Source organism: Carcharhinus amblyrhynchos, chromosome 4 (assembly GCF_965287045.1).
Source record: "Carcharhinus amblyrhynchos chromosome 4, sCarAmb.v2.hapA, whole genome shotgun sequence".
Lineage (NCBI taxonomy): Eukaryota > Metazoa > Chordata > Chondrichthyes > Carcharhiniformes > Carcharhinidae > Carcharhinus > Carcharhinus amblyrhynchos.
In genome coordinates, this window is record NC_137327.1 from 54647598 (window position 1) to 54674177 (window position 26580).

The window sequence follows — 26580 nt, forward strand, 5'->3', positions numbered from 1 at the left end:
TATAGTCAGTGCCAAACAGTAGTGTCAGTCTGGATTTTGGGATGACAGTAGTCTTGCAAGCAGTCCTTTTGCTGCGATGGATGTAGCTACATTGCATACAGGTGAGAAGGTAATGGTTCTTGAACCAGTAACAAATGATTTTAAAGTTTATATTTCTGTCCTGATCTGTTCCTAGCATTTAGCTTCCACTTTAAGATGGAGAGCCCATATGGGCTATGAATAGTCTAAGGTGTTGACATTAGTTTGGTGCACTGTACATAAATCTGTTACAATTAAGAGCAATCCAGAAACAAACAACGGGATTTTCAACTGCGGATATAATAGTTAGAGATAATGGCATATACGGCAGCATGATGCAACTGAAAATAAGCAGAAATGGTTCAAAAGGAGCCAGTCAATATTCTACAAATTCATCGTGTTTTCAGATAATAGAAAATTGGTTGTTAGTCCTATATTCAATGGTACAAAAAAAATTCAACTCCTCTGTAGAAGCATGATTTTGCCTTCAGGATCTTAAAATATAGCTGGAGAGGCCTTCAAAAATAAGAATGTTACCTAATAAACCAACTTGCCTTAAAGGTGACCATATAAGTCAGTCAGATGATCTCCAGAACTTGGTGTCTTGAAGCTACAATTTTCTTGGAAAGAACATTTCTAAATGTGTTTCTATTTTCATTCATTTCTAAGATGATTGAAGTCTGAGAGGAAGAAAGCCAAGATGATTCTTAATTACCTATTTTCAGGTCAAAGTCTGATTTTTCAATTACCTTGCTTTATCTGGATATCTATCCCTTTCAACTATAAAGGTTAATCCACGTATAACCAGTCTTATTAAGTATTTGGGTAACCATGCTTATGAATATTTGCTTGGCCTTGACTTAACCTGGAGCCCCAGCTCTGATGGACTTCATCAAATGATCTGAAAACAATAGTCTAATGAGATAATTGATGAATTGGTTTTAATAATCCAAAATTCCCTAGACTCAGAGAAGATCCCAACAGATTGGAAGATGGCAAATATAACTTTATTATTCAAAAATGGAGAAAGACAGAAAGTGAGAAAATACAGGCCAGTTAGCTTAACATCTGTCAGAGGGAAAATCTTAGAAGTTAAAGCAGAGCACCTGGCTAAGCTAGAAACAAGAAGGAGTAGACCATTCAGTCCCTTGGGTCTGCTTCACCGTTTATTTTGATCATAGCTAATCATTGAATACCCTGATTTCTCCCCTTTCCCTATATCTCTTCATCCCCTTAGCTGCAAGAGCCATATCTAATTTCTTCTTGAAATCAGACAATGTTCTGGTTTCAACTACTTTCTGTGGTAGTGAATTTAAGCTTGAAATAATGAGGCAGAATCAATCTGGTTTTGTGAAAGGGAAATCATGTTTAACCAACTCATTGGAGTTCTTTGAGGAAGTAACCTTGTCATGAATAAAAGGGAACCAATGGATGATAGATTTCCAGAACAGCATTGAATAAAGTGCCATATTAAATATTATTACAGAAAATAAAAGCTGTCATTATCGGGGGTAACATATTGGGATGAATTGAAGATTGGCTGGCTAACAGAAAGTGGAGAGTAGGTATAAATTGGTTGGCAAGATCTAACAAGTAACACAGGGATCAGTGCTGAGACCTCAATTGTGAATAATTTATATAAATGTCTTGGATGAAGGGGTTGAAGGAATAGTTGCCAAATTTGCTGATGAGACAAAGATAGGTAGGAAAGTTGTAAAGGAGACAATAAGGAGGCTACAAAAATATATAGATAGTGTAAGTAAGTGGGCAAAGATCTGGTAAACAGTGTAAAAGGTGGGAAGTGTGAAATTGTCCATTTGGCAGGAAGAATAAAAAAGGATATTATCTAAATCGTGAGAGATTGCAGAGCTCAGAGATACAGAGGGAACTGGATGGGCTGCACGGTAGCACAGTGGTTAGGACTGCTGCTTCACAGCTCCAGGGTCTTGGGTTTGATTCCTGGCTCAGGTCACTGTCTGTGTGGAGTTTGCACATTCTCCTTGTGTCTGTGTGGGTTTCCTCCAGGTACTCCGGTTTCCTCCCACAGTCCAAAGATGTGTGGGTTAGGTTGATTGGCCATGCTAAGAAATTGCCCCTCAGTGTCCAGGGATGTGTAGTTTTGAGGGATTGGTGGGTATAATATGTAGGGATATGGGGGTAGGGCTTGGGTGGGATTGTGTTCAGTGCAGACTCAAAGAGCCTCTTTCTGCACTGTAGGGTTCAATGATTCTAAGGGATGTCCAGTACACAAATCAGAAAAGGTTATAATGCAGGTACAAATAATTAGGAAAGTTAATTGAATGTCATTATTTATTGCAAAGGGAATTGAATACAAAAGTAGGGAAGTTTTGTTTCAGTTGTATGATGTACTCAAGCCTACAACTGGAACACTGTCTTGATGACCTTATTTAATGCATTTAAAGCAGTTCAGAAAAGGTTTACCAGACTAATACCTGGAATGAGTGGGTTGTCATAAGAGGAAAGGTTGGAGAGGCTAGAGTTATTTGAGTTTAGAAGATTAAGAGGCGAGTTGATTGAAACCTATACAATGCCAAGGGGTCATGACAGGGTAGACGTGGAGAGGATGCTTCCTCTTGTGGGGGAGTTAGAACTAGCGGTTCACTGTTTAAAAATAAGGGATCACCCATTTAAAACACAGAAGAAGTGAAATTCTTTCACTTGAAGGACTGTAAAGTATTTGGAACTCTTCTTGAAAAGATTATGGAAACAGAGTATAAATATTTCTAAGGCAGAGATGGATAGATTCTTGATGAGCAAGGTTATCCAGTGTAGGTGGGATGCAGATTTGAGGTTACTATCAGATCAGTTATAATCCTATTAAATGGCAGAGTGGGCTCGAGGGGCTGAATGGCCAACTCCTTGTTTGTATTTGTTTAATTTATTGAATGCTAAACTAATAGATCTGAACTTCAAAATCTTTAATTTATGACATACTAATTATAGCTTTTAATTGCACATTGACAGGTTTTACTGGGATAGTACCCAATATTCTTACTTATAGGATGTTCCTTGGTTTTGCTGCAAAGTATTCCCCTATTCTTAACAGTGCAGTGGGAGGTGTTTGTTGAAGGAAATCCCACATTATAGGATTATGATGTGCTCGCAACATAACAATTTTACTGTTGTTTGTTAGTAACAATAGTATTAGAAGGCTGTGAGAAAGCAACAAGGCAAAAAATCAATAGCTGGCTCTATTTATTTGAAATAACAATAGTCAGATTATTAGCATAAACATGACTGTCTTTTGCAGCTAGGTTAAATTAATTCTTCATTCTAAGGAACATTTTCCTTTGGATTCCTGTGAACGTTGCTCCATTATCTAGTTTGTGCTAAGTTCTAGTTTCAAGAATTCTCCCATGTCCTGGTTACTCTGTGCTGATTTTATTCAAGTCCTGATCTCGATCGTTATACATTTTTATGTTCTCCCAGGTTTTGCTGTAAGTCTTATGTGCAAGCTGGAAAACAAATTTAAATAACTAAGTGTTAGTTGTTTAATACCAAGGTTCAAAAGGTCGTATCTAACAGTCTAAAGTTGTGGGTTAGGTAGATTGGCCATGCTAAATTGCCCTTTGGTATCAGGGGACTACCTAGGGTAAATGCATGGGTTAAGGGGATAGGGCCTGGGTGGATTGTGACCGGTGTAGACTCGATGAGCCAAATGGCCTCCTTCTGCACGGTAAGATTCTACGATTCCATGATTCTAACAGCTTGGACTCTTTTTTTTAACTTCTTTGGTGACTTTATGGGGCAGGTTTCCACTTTGACCACTGGATGGAGAACAGGATCGAACTATCTTTTGTAAACCTTGTTACTATCCCAGAATGGAACATTGGCTCAAAGGATGATAACTTTTAATTTCTTTTAGAAAACACGGAGGAGCAGTCACAGGACTGCTACTTAGTTCTAACAAGAAAGAAAAATATTAAGCATGAAAAAAAAATACTCCTTAGCTTAACAAATACACCCAGATTTAAAAATTTACATAGAGTACAAAGTATATCTTAAGTGACAACAGTCTCAGTAACACAACATCCCTTTAAACACACAAGAGAGGCTGTAGACAAATACACACTCTACTCTGAACCACAAGTGAACGTCTGTGGATTTCTCCACAGAATCTCCTCAGATGATTGTCACGAGAGTTTCCAAACCACACTCCCGAAAAACACAATTTCATTCTTTTCCCCCCTCAACAATGCTTTCCATCAGCAGTTTGCATTTCAAAATCCAGTTCAGGTTTTCCAAATGATTCAGTTAAACAGAGCTGCCACTCCACTTTTAACAGAGAATCCAGCATGCAGGATTTTCAGTTCCCTCTTCAGGATTTCTTTGTCTTGACTATTGGACAAACTGTTCACGAGTGCTTTAACTATCAATGTCCAGACTCTATGGAAATGGCATCAAACTTTGATTTACCTCGGAAGTCTGCCTTCCCATTCTCTGTTACTACAACATTCTCTAACTCAGAACACTTCGTTTACTTTTCTCTTGAATTCTCCTGAACGACACTTTGGTCTCTGCTCTGTTAACTTCAGTTTCAAGGTGTTCTTTCTGTCCCAATTTCCTAGTTATTTGGGACTATAACTGAGAAATCTGCTTCTTTGTAACACCCTTGATCTATTCAGATTTGAGACATGTTCACTCCCTGGTGTCCTTTTTCAACTGCAAACAATTTCAGCTAAAAACTAAATTCAAAACCTTTCTACCTTAAAAGATTTCTGGTTGCAAAGCAACCACTGCTACTTCTGCCACCCTCTATTTACTCTTCATGCTGTAATCCTTCCTAAGCTCAAGAGAAACAAAGTTGGAATTGAAATCAAACCCCATGCACAAATGCCTAAACTAACTCAAGTTTTACCCTTCCTTCCACAGAAATATTAAACTAAATCCACTTAGAAATAACTATAACTTATTGCTAATGTTTACCAATAAATCCCTTAAAATTACTTTTGTTTTCCTAATATCCCTCTCTCATTTTTAGTATCTTTTTGCATTGAGATCAATAGAAATCAGGTAGTCAGAAAATTAAAGCTTTCTGGCACAACAACAGTAAAAATGTAAACACATCCTGTGGACAGAATTTAATGAACTGATGTGGATTCAGCCCACCAGTCAGAGAACCGCTTCTGAGAGTGAGGCACAACCAGATTAGGTGCTGTCAATTTGAGCCTAACTGACCACCCACCACAAGAAAGCGAGTTTCTCCTATGATCCTATTTCCATCTTCAACTAATTGCAGGTGGTTTTCCCGCCACCAGGAAACTGTTATGTGCCATCTACTGCGATTAAGTTGTAGACTGCATTAAATTCAGCCCCATATCTTTCTGTTCTCAACTCCTTTCACATTCTGACAGTCTCTCTTCATTTCTGCCACTTCTGCCTTATGTTTTTTTCCTAATCTCTCTGTACATTTCACAAGAGTTCCTTACTAATTGAACCAAATGTACCCTTTGTAAAGGTCAAAGCACAGAGCAGCAGGGCACTTCAGAGAAGGATGTGCTCCAAAGCATTTCAAACCGCCTCTAGCATAGTGCTTCTGGTTGCGCTCTCCTCATGGGAACTTCAAATAACATTAGCTTACTACTTGCTCTTTGTTATACCCATCTAATAAATAATCTGCAAGACTTGTGGATGAAAAGAAGACTTCCGCTTGTGGTGACATTTGTGGGCAATGTGATTTCATGAAGTTCAATGTCACAAATGAAATAAAATACAGCTAAATTTCTAGGGCAGTGTATTGATGCAAAAACTATGCACATTAACATTAAAATATCAATAGCTTTTCTCTAAAGCACATCCTTTGACCGGTTAACTGTTAAGAGAAAATTATTTCATCAACTTCCATTCTGCAGAAGTACTTTCAATTCTTCTTGGTGATCAAGCAAACTTCAACTTGCTTCATTTCTTGCTTAGAGTTTAGAAGGATGAGAGGGGATCTTATTGAAATTTACGCTATACTGCGAGGCCTGGATAGAGTGGATGTGGAAAGGATGTTTGCAATGGTAGGTAAAACTAGAACCAGAGGGCACAACCTCAGGCTAAAGGGATGATCTTTTAAAACAGAGATGAAGATGATCTTCTTCAGCCAGAGAGTGGTGGATCTGTGGAACTCTTTGCCACACAAGGCTGTAAAGGTCTGGTCACTGAGTGTCTTTAAGACAGAGATAGATAGGTTCCTGATTAACAAGGGGATCAAGAGTTAAGGGGAAAAGGCAGGAGAATGGAGATGACAAAAATATCAGCCATGATTAAATAGCAGAGCAGACTTAATGGGCCGAGTGGCCTAATTCTGCTCCTCTGTCTTATGGTTTTGGTGTACAGACATTATTCAGACCTGACTGAAAGTGTAGATAAATCCAATTAATTCTGTCCAGTTCCCTGGCATAAAGACAAGGGAGTTCATTTTTCAGCTGCAGCTATCTGAAACTAATCCTAAAATTGCTTTTATCCTGTCTGGAATCAAATGGCACAGCATGAAAGTTCTATTTTAATCAAAAGGCGACTCACTGTTAAAGATGTTAGTTAGTATAACAGCTTGGGCAAAAAGAAACGTGCTGCAACAATAAATTAAGTTAAAAACCTTAAATTCACGTTGAATCCAGTTCTCAACTGAACTAAGAGAGGTTGGGACAAATCTAGATAACACTTCCAAGAGAGAAGATGTTTCTCACATTGCTTCTATTTAGAATAGCTAATGAATGTCAATGCGAATCATAAAATTGTTCACGCTGATCTCATATAGGATAGCTTGTGAATAGCACTGTCAGCTAGGTCCATTTGCTACGAGTCTTACCTCTAATTCAGAGCATAGTAACACGAATAGCCTTGTTCTGCCACTAAGGTCATGGCTGATCTGGGACATAGCTCCAGTGACACACTTTTACCCATGTCCCTTAATACATTTAGTTAACAAAAATGTTCACTTTAAGCAAGTGGCAAGTAGAACACATACCTCTTGTCACATCAAGTTACTTCAGTGTTAAACTACATTATGACATTTATGAACTTCTAACTGATCTTTTGTCTTATAAATACAAGGCCTTTCCCTGCTTGGTTGATGTTCTATAGCTACAAAACTGAAAAATGAAGGGCTCAATTCTCCAATCTCACCAGTCTAACTATGGCTTTGTGTTGCTGAAGCATGACTACTATCCCAATGTATTCTGGTCCTCTCGATATAAAGACCAAAGATTTTGATTATTTTCGGGACGTGGTCATGTATACATAGAGCTCCATGTCTCTTTGGACCTCCACTGCTCACATCTTTCCAACATTTACAAATATCTTGTTCTATTCATTTTAGTTCCAAAGTGGATGACTTTGCACATGTCTACATTGAATTTCAATCGCCTTTGTTATGTTCTCTCACCTATTCTTTGCTATCTCTTTGTAATGTTACCTTTCCATCTACACTGCCTATTTGCTGCCAAATTTAATCTGTGGCTTTCTATCTCATTTCCTAAATCGTTAATAAATACCATGAATATTTGAGATCCTAAAACAGGTCCTTGCAGGACGCTTGCTGTCAATCAGAGTACCTTGCCTATTATCTCTACGCTGTCTCCATCCACTCAGCCAATTTCCTGACCAGTCAATAATTTTCTTTTAATTCCATGAACTTCAACTTTGGTTAACAGTTTTTTTGTGAGGGTCTGAATTGTTTTCTAGAAGCCCACATAAATAGCATTGTGACATTTCACTGTTCGTTATTTTAATCAAATTTTCAAAAAAAAAGTTAGACATGACCTACCTATTACAAATCCATACTAATTATCTTTAATCAGCTGAAAATTTTCAATGTGTTCAGTCACCTAATCTTTAATTATAGACTTTAGTGATTTTCCAACACAAATAGAGTCTATTTGGATTAATTCGTCAATAATTATCTGATTTTCCCCTCTCAACTGTAACTAAAAAGTGGAGTGGCATGCACAATTTTACAACCTAAGTTAATGTTTTCCAGAGAAAGACAAGTTCAGTAGATTAGTGTTCAAACATTGGCAATATTCTTACCTACTTTCTTTAAGACCCTAGGATGGGGTCCTATCTGGTCCTGGGGATTTGTCAGACTTCCATGCCATTATTTTCTTCATTACTGTTCTACTGCTTACATAACTTTGGGTTAGACTCTGATCCTGATTCAATTTTACTTTTCTGAGGGTGTGTAACCTGTTGAGCTCTTCCCTTATGGTAAATACTGACATACAGTAACTGAATGTTGTGAATTCAAGCTCAATCCAGGATCTGAATGAACAATCTAGGCTGGCATATAATATTAAGGCAGTGCTGAACTCCCAGATAAGGTGTCTATTGAGATGGATATTAAAGTTTCCAAGCCTTTTTTCCTTTAACTACAATGCAAATAAACTGACTAACATCTAATTGCTCTTCAGGAGAGTTTACTGTATGAAATTGGCTGCTATATTTAACTATAATTTGAAGTTATTCATTATATGAATTGCTTTGTGTTATTTCCAAGATCTGTGATATGACACAAATGCAAATTTTTTATTTTAATTTGACAGAAGCATTGCTATTTTTCACATTGATTTCCTCTGGAATAGCCATTGGATGAAGTTTGGCAAGCTAACATATTTCATGCCAGTGTTTCAATAGGATAGGCTCGGTGTGCCAGAGAAAAATTCTGGCTTTTCTCCATGGGTATCACTTTGCTCTTATTCAGCAGACTCTCTCAAATATTCTGTTACAACAAATTCTGCCATTTAAGGCGCACCTTTGTAATCCAGAGATAATTAAACTCATTACTATTTCCCTGCTCTTGGAAGATAGATATAACGCCATGTATCGATTATCCAGCCAAACGTCACTTAGTCCTGCTGTCCAAATACAGTCACATTCACCATCAGCTCACAAATGCAGACTGACACTCACCTCTGCAATATCCACCTTACGTTCCCAGGTTTTCACTTTCTTCTCTAAGTCAAAGCGATTCCATGTCTCGCGCACATATTCAAGGACGTCCGGCACTCTGTAATTGGAAATGTCATCACGAAACTTCCTGTTTAGCTCCTCTTCTTTGGCTTTGTCCTGCAGATGCAAAGAGGAGAAACACAATGTTTTATCACTTATTAATTCACAGGGCATGGATGCTGTTGGCTAAACCAGCATTTATTACTATTTGCCCTTGAGAAGGTGGAGTGAACCACCTTCTTGAACTGCTGTGGAGTAGGTACACCCACAGTGCAGTTAGGAAACAAGTTCTAGGACCTTGACCGACAACAGTGAAGGAATAGTAAATATAATGGTGATATAGTTCCGAGGATTGTGTGCATTTTGGAGAAGAACTTGCAAATGGTGGTGTTCCCATAAATATGTTGCCCTTGTCTCTCGAGGTGATAGAGGTTAATGATTTGGAGGGTACTGTCAAAGGGGCCTTGGTGAGTTCCTGCATTCAGTGTGGTTCCCAACCTTTTATATGTCACAGCACACCCAATTACTATGTAAAAGAATTGTGGTGCACCTCCTAGTTTCTCTGAACTGCCCTCTAGGGGCTATTTTCAGCTTGCATTTGCTGTCAGAGAGAACAGTGATGCAGTTGTTAAATCCAGAGAGAATTGGGAAATATGGGTTTTCATGTTTTACTCTAAGTGTGGATGCCAAAAATCTGGTTCCTAGTATAACGTGGATGCCAAAAATCTGGTATAATAATGCTGAGCACAGATAGCTTCAATTCCAGCCGTCACAAAACCTGGTCCATTGACTTGGAAAAATACAAACAATACAATACAATATAAACATACACTGTAAAAAGGGAACCTTTATTTCCTCAAAAACAGTTCACAATTGATCTAGTTCATACAAGATTTAATGTATTGAAACGCTCATCAACACCAACATTGACGTTGCTCAATTTCCAGCATTTTTCTTCTTACGTCAGATTTCCAGCATCTGCAGTATTTTGCTTTTGTATTAATATTTTAAGGTAGAAAAATGAAATCACAAAAAAAGCAGTACCATAATTAAAAAAGAGAGGAGAAAGCTGAACTGCAAGGTAGACTCCAAATTGCTATGGGTATTAATGCCCTTTTGTATTATTATTTTAAGGTAGAAAAATTAAATGAGAAGAAAAGTGAACGGGGTTGCCAAAAGTAGGAAACACCAGTCCGATGCCACTGCAGCTATTTGGGAGCTCAACATTGCAGTATTGCATCCAGGTCCTCAGGGCTTGACTCCTGGTATTGACCTCTGTGGCTTTCAGTTTCCACATCTTTTTGATGTGTGTGACTGGGAAACCCTCCTGGACCCCTTCAAGTATGGGATATCTTTCACTTATTCCACCTCCTCTACCAAAGCCTCCAAGAAAGCAGCTCAAAATTTGGAACCTGCACCCTCCCAAGTTGTTCATTCTTCTCTGCTTTACAGGTCAGATTCACTTGTTGCACGATTGGCAGCATCTACTCCTTTTAAACAGGGCAAAACTGGTGGTAGCAAGTTACGACTTTGAGCTTTTGCTGATGTATTGAACAAATGAATAGTGTGGTTAGCACTTGCTCTATGCAGAAATCATGAAAATAAACAGGCAGTACAAATTTGCCAGTATTACATTAAAGGGTGTGGGTTAATTACACGTCATGATCCCTGCATTTGTTTTCAGGGGCTATCCAATTTAGTCTGTCGGTATCTGAAGGAAAAGGGCGGAAGAGATGATCATCAAATTGACAGAAATTGGACAGGGTGAGGAGAGTAAAGTAATTGATTGTATTGTTTTTCAGTTGCTGCATTTAAATAGATAGGTTGGTGTCCACATCAGTTAGCAAGTTAACATCTAACTCTGTATTAAAATAATTAATTGGAGAATTATTCCATAAATCATGGAACACTTGTGGCTAGGTTTCTTTCTTGTTATTTTGCTGCAATTTTTTGAAGTTAAAAAAGCTAAAGGTCAGTAATTTCTATCAAAATGGATCCTTTATCACTTACTTCTTGCACTTCTGTAGTCTCAAGTTCTATCTTCTTAAGCAGATCCTGTCTAGATTTTATTTCACTGATAAGTTGCTTCGTCTCTGATGACATTCTGTGCAACTGCCTCTGGAAAAGAAAGGTAACCAGAGGATTTGAAAGCATAATAGACATTTTAGCAATATGATTTGTTTTAATTGGGCCTTCTACCTTCCATTGTCCCAGATAGCACTTTCAGGCTTTACTTGTGCACTTAACCATAACACTATTCAAATCTGCAGTTCCAATCATAGCATCTCTTGATTCAATCCTCCTGGCCTTGCACATTACTTCCTTCCCAAGGTCTTCCATTTCCACCCCAGCTACCAATTGATCCAACACCTATCCTGTAATGACTTTAATGAGGCCCATGAGCTGAACTTCTTAAAATGTGAGCTCCTTGATTAAGGCAGTAATGAGTCTACCAGGGACCCTGTACATGTATATAATGTGGTATGTCAGGGTTAATGGCACTCTGGGTTTATACTCTGTCTGGGAAGTACCTATCGGAGTGTTACTGACTATGTAAATAAATCTAAGTTTGGTGAAGGGATACCGGCTTCTGAGGAGTTACTTCATATCCAATTAGCTGTATCAGTATTCACCTCCCTCAACCATCCATTCCTATTTGTTCCTAAACACTTCTTCTCTAATTTTGAGTTCGCAATCAGGATCAGCATTTCCAAAGTCAGGTGTAAATCAAAGTAAATGCAAAGGAGGTCTCTCGCTACATATGGCACAACAATAAATAAGGTCCAAAATCTCAGAAGATTGCCCTTTGCTGAACCAAATAATGTTACAGCCTCATGACGCAACTGATACTTTTCGATCAGCTGTGGGTAATTTCATGCTGTGGGTCTGTAACAGAAGGAACTAGTCCAAAATTCAGCCCAGTTTATGTTTTCACATTGGATTTGAAGTAGGGAGAAGTTTTAACTACCAAGCTCAAATATCAAAGGTGAAAGATGAACCCACTGCATAACACCCTCCTCCCTTCAATCCAGTGAAATTACATCAATCTATCGGAGTTGGTGAACGAGATATTCCGAACAGTGTGTCAGACAAAACTTACTTTGTAGGAGTTGAGAACCAACTGAGTTTTCCCTGTCATTACTTTGAGCTGCAGGAGGTCCTGATTGTACTGCTCAATTTGCTTCAAGTATTGGCTATTTTCAATCTTCAGTTGATGAAAGTCGACCTCCCGCAACACCTCCCCCGCCTCCTCTTTCTAGGTAGAGAAAGAAAAATTCTGTTTTCCTGGTTAAAATTGTTATTTTTGCCCCTTTCCACATATCACATGGCCATACCATAATTGAAGGAGAGGCAGGCAATATTCACCCCAAGTTTTGAAACTCTGTTTTAAGACCAGTCACAAGAGCTAGCTTCAAGAGGAGAGCCAGAGGCTAAAAGAGAAAAAAATACATCTATATAGCATATAGATGGCCAGATTTTATTGTGAAAATAGCTGTGATGTTAATGATACTGACTACAATTAGTGCAGAAATTGGACAGCAACTTCCTGCAAGCAGTTAAATGTAAAACTGAAGTTGCTATGTTCCATGTAAATTTCTTCTGTAAACTGCATGAAAATGGCATGACATCATCTGGACCCCAATTTAAATGCATTAAATGCCATAAAGAGCCTGTACTGGTGTTGTTGATATTGGAGAAATCTCATCATAAAGGATTTATTCATTTCTGTCTCAGTAACCTTTTAATGACATGGCAAACATTAACTACTGCAAAGCAACCCCTTTGAAATTATAAATTAGTTTTTGTAAGTGTGGAATCTCATTCTTTCAACCAGTAACTAACGTGGGAGATTTAAAGCCTTTTTTCTTTCTATTACATTTATCTCTCCTGCTTTCCTTCCCTTTTTATTTTATTTACTGTACCTGATTTGGCATGAATTTGCTATTCTAATGTACATTTCCTGATTCAGATTGTGCAATTCTTCAAGCTGATCAATTAAGAAAATATGCACTTGCATGCCTTGTTCACAGAGGTCCCAACTGTTTTGTAGAATGCATTGCACTGGTTGGATATTCTGCTGACATCATGACTTGCCAAGAATATCAGCATGGAATGGGTCAAGTGCAAGTCTAATAACATTTTGGCTGAATGGTCTGTTTCTGCACTGAATAATGAAATGTGTCTCTATGAAACCACTCAAAGCAATTCACTATATTTGCTCAGCAAATACAGCAGACATTATTTCTTGTTGCAGACTGAATCTCATTTCCTGTCTTTCTCAAGATCCCACTCCTTGTTGCATCCCTCATTCCATGTCTCATTATCTAGTCATCTCCCTCTTTTGCACATCCCTCTCCTCCTGGCTCTCTCTAGGATTGCAACTTGGTGAAATATATGCACTCATCAGCTTTGCACAGGGTGGCGAGTGGCCTAATTAGCAACCCTAAAGGGATTGCCTTTTGGCCAATCCACTAAATGCCAATAAGATTGTGGGGGGCAGTTTATGTGGATCAGAAAGAGTCACAATTCTTCTCCTGGCTCCATAAACAAACTGCTCCCATCATGCACTTTCATCCTTCCCTGCCTCAAGCCATTAACTAGCTCAGTTTATGTAGGACCCATCCATTTTCTCAGCCTGCAGCCGAACACTTGTGTGCTACCCATAACTCACCGACTTTATTTAAAACGATTTAGGCATCCTGGCATTGACTTCAGATGGAAAATGCAAACCACCAGCATGAAATCAAATTCCTCTGACTGGCCTGATATGTTAAGCATACATTAAAAAACCCATAATGCTATTCAAAGAATAGGGAATTCTCCCATTGTCCTGACCAATATTCTTCTCTCAACCACCAAAATTAAAAACAGAGGAATTGATCATTGAACACACTATGTAAATAGTTGGAAGATAAAAGGCATTGTGTTTTTCCCTGACATAACTGCCATTCCCCAGCCACCGAGTGTGACACAACCAGAATATTTTTAAGAATAATGCTTTAATTTCTAACAGCTTCTCTTATTTACAATGCAGTGCATGCTGTGAGAGCTCCAACACTAACAACATCCGTCACTGTAATATCACCAGTCTCCAGCCCTGCCTCAGCACATTTATGGTTGAAATCTTCATCAAAGCTTTTGTTAGTTCCAGGCTTGCCTATTTCAATGCTCTAACTATGATATTCCATTGTGGCTCTCAGTCCAGTAATACCTAGAATCTAAAATTCACATTTTAAGTGTTTATATTCCTCCATTGCCTCAATTCTTGTTATTTTTGTAACTGCCTCCAGCCCTACAACTTTCAGATCTGTATTTCTCCAATTCTGACCTCTTGTACACCCAGCATTTCCACTGGCCCATCATAGACAGCTGAGAGAGCCCCAAGCCCTGGAATTCCTCCCTGAACCGTCTGCCTCTCTATCTCCCTGTCCTTTAAAATACTTCTTGAAACCTACCTTTTTGACCAAGCTTTATTGGGCCCATTTGTCCTAATACCTCAATGCACTTTGGGATGCTTTATTCAACTAAATGTGATTTATAATATAGTTGTTATGCAGTATCTATCTCCTACAAATTATTTACATCTAGTTCCCATATCCAAATGGGTATTGATGCTTGTGGGATAGATAATATTAGCTATGCACAAAATGGCATCCTCATTTGCCTTTGCAGCATGAGTTAAAGTAGTTAATATGTGAAATGCTTTAAGATATACAATGAGATGTTAAATAAACACCAATCTTTCTTCACTGAAAAGAAGAAAAACTTGTATTCATCTAGCACTTACCCGACATCACAAAGTGCTCTCTTTCAAATGAAGCAATTCATTGAACTTATATCACAAATTAAAGAGCTAAATGACAGCCTTATGCTGCATTCAAAAAAGATAATGAGAAATTTGATTGGCAGTGGTAGCTCAGAAATGACATCGTGATAACTGTGCTCCTGCCTACCACCCTCCATTTACAAACCAGTCGGAGTTGTTGGTGCAGTTTAGCCTTGAGCATCTTCCATGCGTGATTCTTGAGTTGCAACTTATCGATCAGCATTTCCTGAAGAGAAAGGAAAACAATTAGACAGGGCAGAGTGCAAGAAATTCCACAGCCAGTGCTGGTCACTATCCAAAATATTTAGTGAGAACATTAACTACTAGATAATTCAGTATCTTGATATCTTGGTTTTGTGAATGGGAAATCATGTTTAGCCAAATTATTGGCGTTTTTTGAGGAAGTAGGATATGCTGTGGATAAAGGGGAACTGATGGATGTATTGTACTTAGATTTCCAGAAGGCATTTGATGAAGTGCCACATCACGTTTACTGCAGAAAATAATACCTCATGTTCTAGGGAGTAACATTCTGGCATGTATAGAAGATTGACTGGCTTACAGGAAACATAAGAACATAAGAAATAGGAGCAGGAGTATCACCACCCTTTGAGTGAAGAAGTTTCTCCTCAACTCCGTTCTAAACCGCCCCCCTTTTATCTTGAGGCTGTGCCCCCTAGTCCTATTGTCTTTTTTGAGCGGGAAGAGTCTTTCCACCTCTATCCTATCCAGAAAATAGACATAAATGGATCTTTTTTGGGTTGGCAAGATGCATTGAGTGCTGTGCCACAGGGATCAGTGCTAGGGCCTCAACTGTTTACAACTTATAAAAATGGTTTGGAGAAAGGATTGAAGGGATGGATGCCAAATTTGTCAATGACACAAAGATAGATAGGAATGTAGGTTGTGAAAACGCTAAACAAATATAGATAGGTTAAGTGAGTGGGCAAAGATCTGGCAAATGGAACATAATGTAGGAAAATGTGAGACTGTGCATTTTGACAGGAAGAATAAAAGAACCTATCTTATCTAAATAGTGAGAGGGTGCAGAGGGATCTGGGTGTCCTACTGTGTCAATCACAAAATTCAGGTGTGCAGGTTGGGGACCTAGTGGTAGGGGATGGGGAAATGGCTAAGGTCTTGAATAACTTCTTTGTTTCTGTCTTCACGGAGGAGGACGTGAATAATTTGCCGGGTGTTAGCGATGGAAAGGTGGTAGGACTGGAGGGTCTTAATGACATTACTGTTACTAGAGAGGTGGTGCTCAACAGACTGGAGGGGCTGATTGTGGACAAGTCGCCAGGCCCGGATGGAATGCATCCGAGGGTTCTGAAAGAAATGGCGGAGGTTATAGTGGATGCCTTGGTGGTTATTTTCCAGACGTCGCTGGATTCCGGGGAAGTGCTGGAAGATTGGAAAACGGCTAATGTTACGCCGTTGTTTAAGAAGGGTGCCAGGCAAAAGGCGGGGAATTATAGGCCGGTTAGTTTAACGTCTGTGGTAGGTAAAATGTTAGAATCCGTCATTAAGGAGGAAATTGCGAGGCATCTTGAAGGGAATTGCTTGATAGGGCAGACGCAACACGGTTTCATTAAAGGGAAGTCGTGTCTGACAAATTTACTGGAGTTCTATGAGGATGTGTCTAGGGCAGTGGATAGAGGAGAGCCGGTGGATGTGGTCTTTCTGGATTTTCAGAAGGCGTTTGACAAGGTACCTCACAAGAGGTTATTGCAGAAGGTCAGGGGACATGGAGTTGGGGGTAGGGTGTTAGCGTGGATAGAGGATTGGTTGTCAAATAGGAGGCAGAGAGTGGGGGTCAATGGGTGCTATTCGGATTGGCGGTTGGTGACTAGTGGGGTGCCCCAGGGGTTGGTGCTGGGGCCTCAGCTATTTACCATTTATATAGATGATCTGGAGGAGGGAACCGAGTGCAGGGTGTCGAAATTTGCTGATGACACCAAGATTGGGGGAAAGGCAAATTGTGCGGAGGGTGTGGAGAGTCTGCAGAAGGATCTAGATAGGCTGGGCGAATGGGCCAGGAAATGGCAAATGGAATCTAATGTTGGCAAGTGTGAGGTGGTCCACTTTGGTAGGAAGAATGGTAGGAAGGACTATTACTTATGTGGCGAAAAACTGCAGCAGGCGACGGTGCAGAGGGACCTCGGGGTCCTTGTGCATGAGTCGCAAAAACCCAGCTTGCAGGTGCAGCAGGTGGTCAGGAAGGCGAATGGGATGCTGGCCTTCATAGCGAGGGGGATTGAATATAAAAGTAGGGAGGTCTTGCTGCAGCTGTATAGGGCATTGGTGAGGCCGCAGCTGGAGTACTGTGTGCAGTTTTGGGCGCCGCACCTGCGCAAGGATATTTTGGCCCTGGAGGGAGTGCAGAGGAGGTTTACTAGGCTGATACCGGAGTTGAGGGGATTGAGCTATGAGGAGAGGCTGAATAAACTAGGCTTGTACTCGTTAGAGTTTAGAAGAATGAGGGGAGATCTCATTGAGACGTATAAGATGATGAATGGGATGGATAGGATAGAGGTGGAGAGACTCTTCCCGCTCAAAAAAGACAGTAGGACTAGGGGGCACAGCCTCAAGATAAGGGGGAGGCGGTTTAGAACGGAGTTGAGGAGGAACTTCTTCACTCAAAGGGTGGTGAATCTCTGGAATTCTCTGCCCGTTGAAGTGGTGGAGGCTGCCTCGCTAAATATTTTTAAGAAGCGGGTTGATGGGTTCTTGATAAGAGAGGGGATTAAGGGTTATGGGGAGAGGGCGGGAAAGTGGAACTGAGCCACGACAGATCAGCCATGATCTTACTGAATGGCGGGGCAGGCTCGAAGGGCTAGATGGCCTACTCCTGCTCCTATTTCTTATGTTCTTATGTTCTTATGTTAGGAAAGCTAATAGAAAATTATTGATTCTAGTGAGAGGAATTGATTATAAAAGTAGGGAGGTTGTGTTTCAGATATATAGGATACCAGTGGGACATTTGGAGTACTGTGTATAATACTGGTCACCTTATTTAAGGAAGGATGTAAATGTGTTGGATGTAGTTCAGATAAAGTTTAGCAGACCATTACCTGGAATGGGTGAAGAAAGGTTGGACAGGTTAGGCTTGTATCTGATGGGGTTTTGAAGATTAAGAGGGGGGTAAATTGAAATTTATATGATGCTGAGGGGTTTTGATAGGATAAATATGGAGCGGATGATTTATTTTGTGAGAGAACCTAGAACTAGAGGCCACTGTTTAAAGATAAAGAGTCACCCATTTAAAATAGAAATTAGGCAATTTTCTTTCTCTCAGAATGTTGAGAGTCTTTGGAGCTCCCTTCCTCAACAGGGGGTGGAAGCAGTCATTTAATATTTTAAGGCAGAATTAAATGGATTCTTGGTAACTATGGGAGTGATCAGTGCTGGGGCCCTAACTGTTTACCATAAACATAGACGATCTGGAGGAGGGGGCTGAGTGTAGGGTAACAAAATTTGCTGATGACACGAAGATGAGTGGAAAAACGAATTGCACGGAGGACATGGAAAGTCTGCAGAGAGATTTGGATAGGCTGAGTGAGTGGGCAAGGACCTGGCAGATGGAGTATAAGATTGGAAATGTGAGATTATCCACTTTGGAAGAAATAATAGTAGGAAGGAATATTATTTAAATGGTGAAAAATTGCAGCATGCTACTGTGTAGAGGGACCTGGGGGTCCCTGTGCACGAATTGCAAAAACTCAGTCGCAGGTGCAGTAGGTGATCAAGAAGGCAAATGGAATGTTGGTCTTTATCATGAGGGGTATAGAATATAAAAGCAGAGAGGTCTTGCTGCAACAGTACAAGGCACTGGTGAGACCGCAACAGGAGTACTGTGTGCAGTTTTGGTCCCCTTATTTGCGAAAGGATATATTGGCCTTGGAGGGAGTACAGAGAAGGTTCACCTGGCTGATACTGGAGATGAAGGGGTTAGCTTATGAGGAGACATTAAATAGACTGGGCCTATACTCGTTGGAGTTTAGAAGGCTGAGGGGGGATCTTATAGAGACTTACAAGATAATGAAGGGGCTAGATAGGGTAGAGATAGAGAGATTCTTTCCGCTTAGAAAGGAAACCAGAACTAGAGGGCACAGCCTCAAAATAAGGGGGGGGGGCGGTTTAGAACAGAGTTGAGGTGGAACTTCTTCACTCAAAGGGTGGTGAATCTCTGGAATTCTCTGCCCGTTGAAGTGGTGGAGGCTACCTCGTTGAATATATTTAAGTCATGGGTAGATAGATTTCTGATACAAGGGAATCAAGGGTTATGGGGAGCAGGCGGAAAAGTGGAACTGATCCACTTCAGATCAACCATGATCTTATGGAGTGGTGGAGCAGGCTCGAAGGGATAGATTGCCTACTCCTGCTCCTATTTCTTATGTTATCATGATAGGTTATTGGGGTAGGCGGGATGCAGATTTGACGTTACTATCAAATCATCCATGATCTTCTCAAATAGTGGAGCAAACTCAAGGAGCTAAATAGCCTATTGCTGCTCCTTTTTCAAATGTTTGTATATATTCAGAGTTGATGCAAGAGCTCCAAGGGACCATGAGGTTGAAGCTTTAACTCTGAATGAACTCTACCATTAAAATTGCAAATACTGGAAATTTGAAACAAAAACAGGAAAAAATTGAAAGACATAGCGGATCCATTAACACCAATGATTATCAAAACACAAATTAACATTTTTGAAGTAGACCTTTTGTCTTAAAACATACTTGTGCTCTACTTTTAGAAGTTGTCATTTCCAAAGTTTTCTGCTTTTACTTTTACTCTTAACCAAACTAAAATCCCCATTTTGATCAACTACATTTAGTCCATGACCTGAAGCCTGGATGCACTTCTCAGTTTCTCATAGTGCTTAGCTACTTGTCTTTTCCACATAAGTCCATGTTACTTCGATCCTGTTCACTCAACCCTTTCTAGCACTTTTCCTAACTCTGTCACCCTATCTCTCTCTCTTCTTCCCAACCACCTCCTCCCCCCGCCAAACACCCACAAACAACAATATTCCCTGACATCTTGCCACCAAATTCTTGTTTTTGGTAATATCTCTGAATCAGAAATCTACCCCCACCCCACCAATCTCATGGCAAAGAAGGCAGTGTCAATGGACGAGAAATTTGAAGAAGAAAGTTCTCTCAGACTCCTAGCAGCAGTGTCTGAGATTCAAAAGTCTCCCGAACAGGGCAGTTGGCCCCCTGTTCACTGACCAAGGACATTCCAATTTCAGTCTCTCCCTGGCAGAGATCAGTTGACCCAGCAGATCAAAAGAAGTTTAAGGTCAGCATGGTTCAGGGCTCTGCCATTGCCTTTACTGACTAAACCATGAGCAGTAACTATTTTAAAGGGACGGTGCTTTTAAGTCTCAGCTGTAGCTCAGTCAATAGTACTCTGAGTTAGAGGGAGAGACTCCACGAACATTAACAGTGCTCTCCTCAATAATAGCAGAACTCAGTGGAAAAAGCGAGACTGAAGCTTTTATAATGTCTTCAGTCGGAAGTACCAAGTGATTGGTGCATCTCAATCTCCAAGGTCCTTACCATCACTGATGCCAGTGTTGAGCAAACTTGACTCACTCTGCATGATATAAGAACATAAGAAATATGAGCAGGAGTAGGCCATCTAGCCCTTCGAGCCTGCCCCCCCATTCAATAAGATCATGGCTGATCTGAAATGGATCAGTTCCACTTTCCCGCTCTCTCCCCATACCCCTTAATTCCCTTGCCTACCAAAAATCTATCTACCCATGACTTAAATATATTTAGCGAGGTAGCCTCCACCACTTCAACGGGCAGAGAAGTCCAGAGATTCACCACCCTTTGAGTGAAGAAGTTCCTCCTCAACTCTGTTCTAAACTGCCCCCCCCCCGCCACCCCTTATCTTGAGGCTGTGCCCTTTAGTCCTGCTGTCCTTTCTGAGCGGGAAGAATCTCTCTACCTCTACCCTATCCATCCCCTTCATTATCTTGTACGTCTCTATAAGATCCCCCCCTCATCCTCCTAAACTCCAACAAGTACAGACTCAATCTCTTTAGTCTCTCTTCATAGTCCAACCCCCTCATCTCTGGTATCAGCCTAGTGAACCTCCTCTGCACTCTCTCCAAGGCCAATATATCCTTGCGCAAGTGCGGCGACCAAAACTGCACACAGTACTCCAGCTGCGGCTTCACCAGTGCCCTGTACAGTTGCAGCAAGACCTCTTGGCTTTTATATTCTATCCCCCTCGCTATAAAGGCCAACATTCCATTTGCCTTCTTGAGCACCCGCTGCACCTGCAGACTGGGTTTTTGCGACTCATGCACAAGGACCCCCAGGTCCTTCTGCACCATAGCATGCTGCAGCTTTTCGCCCTTTAAATAGTAATCCCTCCTACTATTATTTCTGCCAAAGTGGATAACCTCACACTTGCTAACATTGTACTCCATCTGCCAGGTCCTCGCCCACTCGCTCAGCCTATCAAGATCCCTCTGCAGACTTTCCACACCCTCCGCACAATTTGCTTTTCCACTCATCTTTGTGTCATCAGCAAATTTCAACACCCTACACTCAGCCCCCTCCTCCAGATCACCTATATAAATGGTAAATAGCTGAGGCCCCAGCACCAATCCCTGCGGCATTCCACTAGTCACCAACCGCCAACTAGAATAGCACCCATTGATACCAACTCTCTGCCTCCTATTAGACAACCAATCCTCTATCCACGCTAATACCTTACCCCCAACTCTATGCACCCTAACCGTCTGAAGCAACCTTTTGTGCGGCACCTTAACAAACGCCTTTTGAAAATCGAGAAACACCACATCCACCAGTTCCCCTCTGTCCACCGCACTAGTCACATCCTCATAGAAATCCAATAAATTCATCAAACACGACTTCCCCTTAACAAATCCGTGCTGCGTCTGCTCTATCAAACCATTCTTTTCTAGCTGCCTCGCAATTTCTTTGATGACGGATTCAAGCATTTTTCCAACTACAGACATTAAACTAATGAAGAAATGGCTGAGCACACAGGATACAGCAAAGGCTTTGGGCCCCAATATTCAGTGGTAAATTTCCGCACCAACAATATCTGCTCAGAAAATCAACCCACTGTCTCATTTGGTGATTTCTGTTAGTTTCACATCTACCTATTACTCGCACTTGCTAGTACTGGGCTGTTTGCTAGATATGCTTTCTACAGGGGCAAGCTAATTATTGATATAGGACTCACTTTTGCATGAATTTTGTCCTCAAAATACTTGAAGAGAGTCTCTGTTACAATTGTGCTTCCCTTCTTACTTTGTGTCAAGCTCCCAATATCACGTTCAAATTCATTGACCGCTTTTTTTATTTCAGCCAATGCAAATTCAGCTTCCTCAAGAGTAGCCTAGAGGAAACAAACACAGAGTTAAAGATTTTCTATTTAGAGCAGTCACAAAAACAGTAGCCTGGAATTTCCTTGTACTTTTACCAGAAGACAGCAGAAACTCAGTTATGGTGACAGGGCATAAGAAGAAATTCCCAACAATCAATTTTCTCATACGCTTACTTCATCTCTCATATTTTCACTGTTATCTGCCCTCTGAACATTCTATATTCAGCCTGGTCCCCCTTTGCATTATCAACATCAGCTATGTGCCCCCTTTATCTGCTTCCTCACCATCTCTGTCATCATCCAGGAAATTTGATTTTGGTTGTCCTCCTTCTGCTCCTCATGAAAATGTACCCAAATCAATTCTCATTTAAAAGCTGCTCATTGCTTGATTATAGTTTTGTCTGCCAAGTTTTGATTCCAGTTTAACTGGGTAAGATCTGGCTTCAACGCACTGAAGCTGCCCCTCAACTCATTAAGTATTTTTACTCTAGATTTCTCCTTGTCCTTTTTTACATCTAACCCAAAACTTGATTTATTTGATCCACTTCATTCCAAAGAGCCAGATCCAGCAGTACATCCTTCCTAATTGGACAAGGAATGTACAGTACTGATCAAGTACATTTTCCTGAACACACTTCTAAAACTCTTCCCCCTCACTAATTTTTACATTATCACTGTTCCTATCTATATAAGACAATTGAAGTAGACCCCAAATGTCACTATTTCATTGTTCTGGCACGTTAATGTAATTTTCCTGCAAACTTTCTCTCTATATATTTCTCATTAGACAGTGGCCTATAAACTATACCCAGCAATGTAATTGTATCTCTACTAAATAGATTCTGCATTTAACTCCTTCATCACATCCTCTATCTCCAGCACACTAGTGTTCTCTTTAATCTTTACTTGTAATTCTAGAACTTTTACTCGGAACTTGAGATTACATTCCATGATTCTATACATTTTTTTAATGTGCAACTCACACTCCAGCAGTCTTAGATATAACACTTCAGCAATGACAGACCTCCAATTTTGTTTTAGATGCCATTTGAGATGTATGAATATTCAGAATTGAGTACTAGCTGCCTGTATAGTATCTGGTTGGAATTATCATTAATATTTGCAGACTGAACAGTATGGCTTTGTGTTGTCACTTACCTGTAAAATCCGAATTGTGTGGTCTGAATCATGCTTCATCTTTGCTAATGCCTCTTTTGTTTCCTCTAGTTCTCTATAAGCAATATTGCACTTTTGCTCTGCTGTTAAAGTCAAAAGACGCTCTACTGTCACAGTGCGAGACCTGGATCGATGCCTTGATCGCCCCTACAAGATTTACCAAATACTTTAACTTCTGAACTTTACATTTTATAATAAAACATAATCATTTTTTCCCCAAACTTTACAGCTGTTCCTGTGCCACATATATTTTGCTGAGAAGGCTGTAAGCCAACTTCTCCAAGGTTAATTTAGCCAGAGAGCTAAGACAGTATATGCATTTCTTAGTGTAGCTCATCCTTGATGTTTTCTTTGTCCTCATTGGGAAACTGTCTTGTTTGGGTTTCGCTCATTATTTTCTACAGTTCTGATTGTTATTGCCAGAACTGTGGACTCAGCAACACTGGAATTGCACATATGCAGCACTTACTGGTCCTAAAAAAGTGTGGCACAAATATGCCATGGACTGTTGGCAGCTCAAAATCCATTTTTCATATTCATCCCATTCAGTCACAGGTACCAAGTTTATGTGCTACCTATAAAGGCCATAACTCGGTGTGGCAAATATCCAGGGAATGCAATTTTCCAAGTACATGCTGATTATAAAGAGCTGATAGGCAAGCAAGCCATCTTCCACATAGGTGCTGGCAGTGAGCAAGGTTCCTCATGGCCATCAAGTTATCAAATAGCTACCCTTCCCATCTGTTCTTCGAGTACAAACGAAGAGCTGAAACCTTCCTTCCCAGCAGAATTAAAAATACTCTTAACATTTTAAGAAATAGGTGCAAGATACAACAAATCTTAGTTGAGATCAACTTCAGTTTATACCTCACATTCCTTCAATATATACTAACTCTGACCCTACATTCCATGCAGGATGGTACACGATGACAGGTGAATCACTTTGTAAAGCGAGAGCTACTTATCAACAATCAGGTACCAAAATTTTGCTACAGCTACTTCGGATCCCTTTCTTCAGACTTTAAACATCAAAAACCAATGAGAAAATATTAATGCTGCTCTTTAGGTACTACCTGTGCTGACTGGGCAAGCTCTTGTGCTTGATTTTGGGCTTGTAGGGCCAATTCCTTTGGTACCACACGTTCAGCGTACTTATGAAGCATATCGGACTCTACCTGCAAGGCTTCATTGGCAGTACTATGTTAAAGAGAAAAATAAATCACTGAAATGCACAGATTAGCAAAGGTTTATAAGAGAAAAGTTTACATGGCTTACGCAAGGGATTCTGCTCAAAGTATATAAAATGGAGTACTTAGTTAATTCAAGTTCACCATAACATTACAGTACCTCTGAAATATCATAATATTCATAGATTTACTATGTCATGATTAAATATGTTGCATTAGCAGCAGTTTTATCAGGATCTTCACCACTGATTAAAAACCCAATAGGAACATCTATCCTTACGCTACTTCAACAAAAAAAACAGAAAATGCTGGAAAATCTCAGCAGATCTGACAGCATGTGTGTGTGGAGAGAATAGAGCCAACATTTCAAGTCTAGATGATCCTTTGCAGATTTCAGCATTTGCAGTATTTTGCTTTTATCTTATGCTACTTCAGTCAGTTAGTTAATTAAGTGGTGATGATACCAATCTGTTTGATTCTGTTCTCCATTCCAGGATAATTTCCCTGAACAATATTACAAACGACAGTCAGCCAGTAAACTCTATTTCTGCTTTGCCATTAAATTCCTCTGTATCTCAACTCTATTTACCTGCATTTGTTCCATATCCCCTGAGACCCTCACATGACAAAATTCTATCTCAGTCTTGAAAGTTTCAATTGTTCCATCATCTACAGCCTTTTTGAGAAAGATGGTTTTGGATTTGTACTCCTTTCTGTGCAAAAGGAAGAGCCCAGGTTTTCCATCATGTGTTTGTCTATTTTTCAGTCTTCTGGCAAATACTGCTGCTTCACCAAAGCAAATTTACTGGACACCCATTTCATTGCTGTTTCTGGGATTTAATACATTTGTTAACAAGGTACACTCATTACACGCTGAAGTGGCACATTGTATTGATAGTTCATATTGACTTAAAAAAGGGAAAAGATTTGCATTTTTATGGTGCCTTTTTTGGAAGGTCACGAGACTTTCCAAAAAACTTCACAGCCTATGAAATATTGGCACATTTTTTATATTCATTTGTGGGACGTGGACATCACTGGTTGGCCAACATTTATTGCCCATCCCTAAATGCCCTTGAACAGAGTGGCTTACCATTTCAGAGGGCAGTTGTGGCTCTGGAGTCATATGTAGACCAGACCAGGTAAGGACAGTGGATTTCCTTCCCTAACAGGCATTTCCAACAATTGTGGTCATCTATAGATTCTTAGTTGCAGATATTTTTATTGAATTCACCTTCCACCATCTGCTGTGTGGGATTCAAACCTGGATGCCCAGAACATTAGCTGACTTTCCGGATTAATAGTTTAGCTATAATTTTACTAGGTCATCAACTCCCCTAGTAATAAAGCAACAGTTTCATTCTTTTCTCTGCTATCTCCTTCACTCTTGGTAGGACTCTGACATGGCAGTCTGTGAAAAATGCACTAGTATGGCGTTTCTGTGCCATACCAGATGATATTCAACACAGATTTGACCATCACAGTACAAACCAGATGGAGGATTGCCAAAGGCAATTGTGTTCTTTTCTCTGGATCATCTTCATCCTTGGCAGAGCCCTGTAGTATAAGCCTTTCCACTTAACCAGAGGTCCTCAAGAGAAAGAGGATATTTTGGTTATTTAAGTAATAATTCCACGCTCATTAAATAGAAAAAAGCTTCCCAAAAATGCACTCAATAGTGAAAGGGTGATGCCAGTGGCATATGACGCCAGTACAGCACCGACCCCACTCTAACTCAGCTCCAAAATTGTTTTATCCTTTAACGTTATCAGGTTGGTATTATTAAAACATAAAACATACTGCAAATTCTGGAAATCCGAAATAAAACCAGAGAAATCCTAGAAACTCTCCACAGGTGCTACCAGCATTACTCTGCTTTATTTATTTTAGATTGTACTTGGATGTTTTTAGGCGCTTGATACCTCATCTCATCCAATAATTTCTGGAGCTGTGCACTGGTCAGTTCATTAACCCGTTCGTTCAAGTGGACATCTACACTCAAATTACTTTCCACGTCCATTGATTCCGCCATCTTGTTCCGGA

General features: G+C 40.1%; 1 protein-coding gene across 1 annotated transcript; it reads right to left on the minus strand.

Annotated features, from left to right (window-relative positions):
• Nucleotides 1-1364: 1364 nt before the first annotated feature.
• Nucleotides 1365-26580, minus strand: cfap263 (cilia and flagella associated protein 263). The gene is made up of 9 exons (XM_080187186.1): nucleotides 26460-26580; nucleotides 24424-24547; nucleotides 23333-23497; nucleotides 22031-22186; nucleotides 14943-15023; nucleotides 12071-12226; nucleotides 10981-11088; nucleotides 8932-9087; nucleotides 1365-3494 (listed from the first exon to the last, which is right to left on the minus strand). The coding sequence occupies exons 1-9, from the start codon at nucleotides 26567-26569 to the stop codon at nucleotides 3405-3407; spliced, it is 1146 nt and encodes a 381-aa protein (XP_080043312.1). The 5' UTR covers nucleotides 26570-26580; the 3' UTR covers nucleotides 1365-3404.

What these genes read in the sequence shown, in the direction of transcription:
- cfap263 (XM_080187186.1), bottom strand. Translation starts at nt 26,569, where the DNA reads ATGGCGGAATCAATGGACGTGGAAAGTAATTTGAGTGTAGATGTCCAC. An exon ending in TGCACCAACAACTCCGACTG is followed by an intron (nt 12,227 to 14,942) that starts GTTTGTAAATGG and finishes TTCTCTACCTAG; the next exon opens with AAAGAGGAGGCGGGGGAGGT. An exon ending in AGACTACAGAAGTGCAAGAA is followed by an intron (nt 9,088 to 10,980) that starts GTAAGTGATAAA and finishes TTGCATCTGCAG; the next exon opens with GACAAAGCCAAAGAAGAGGA.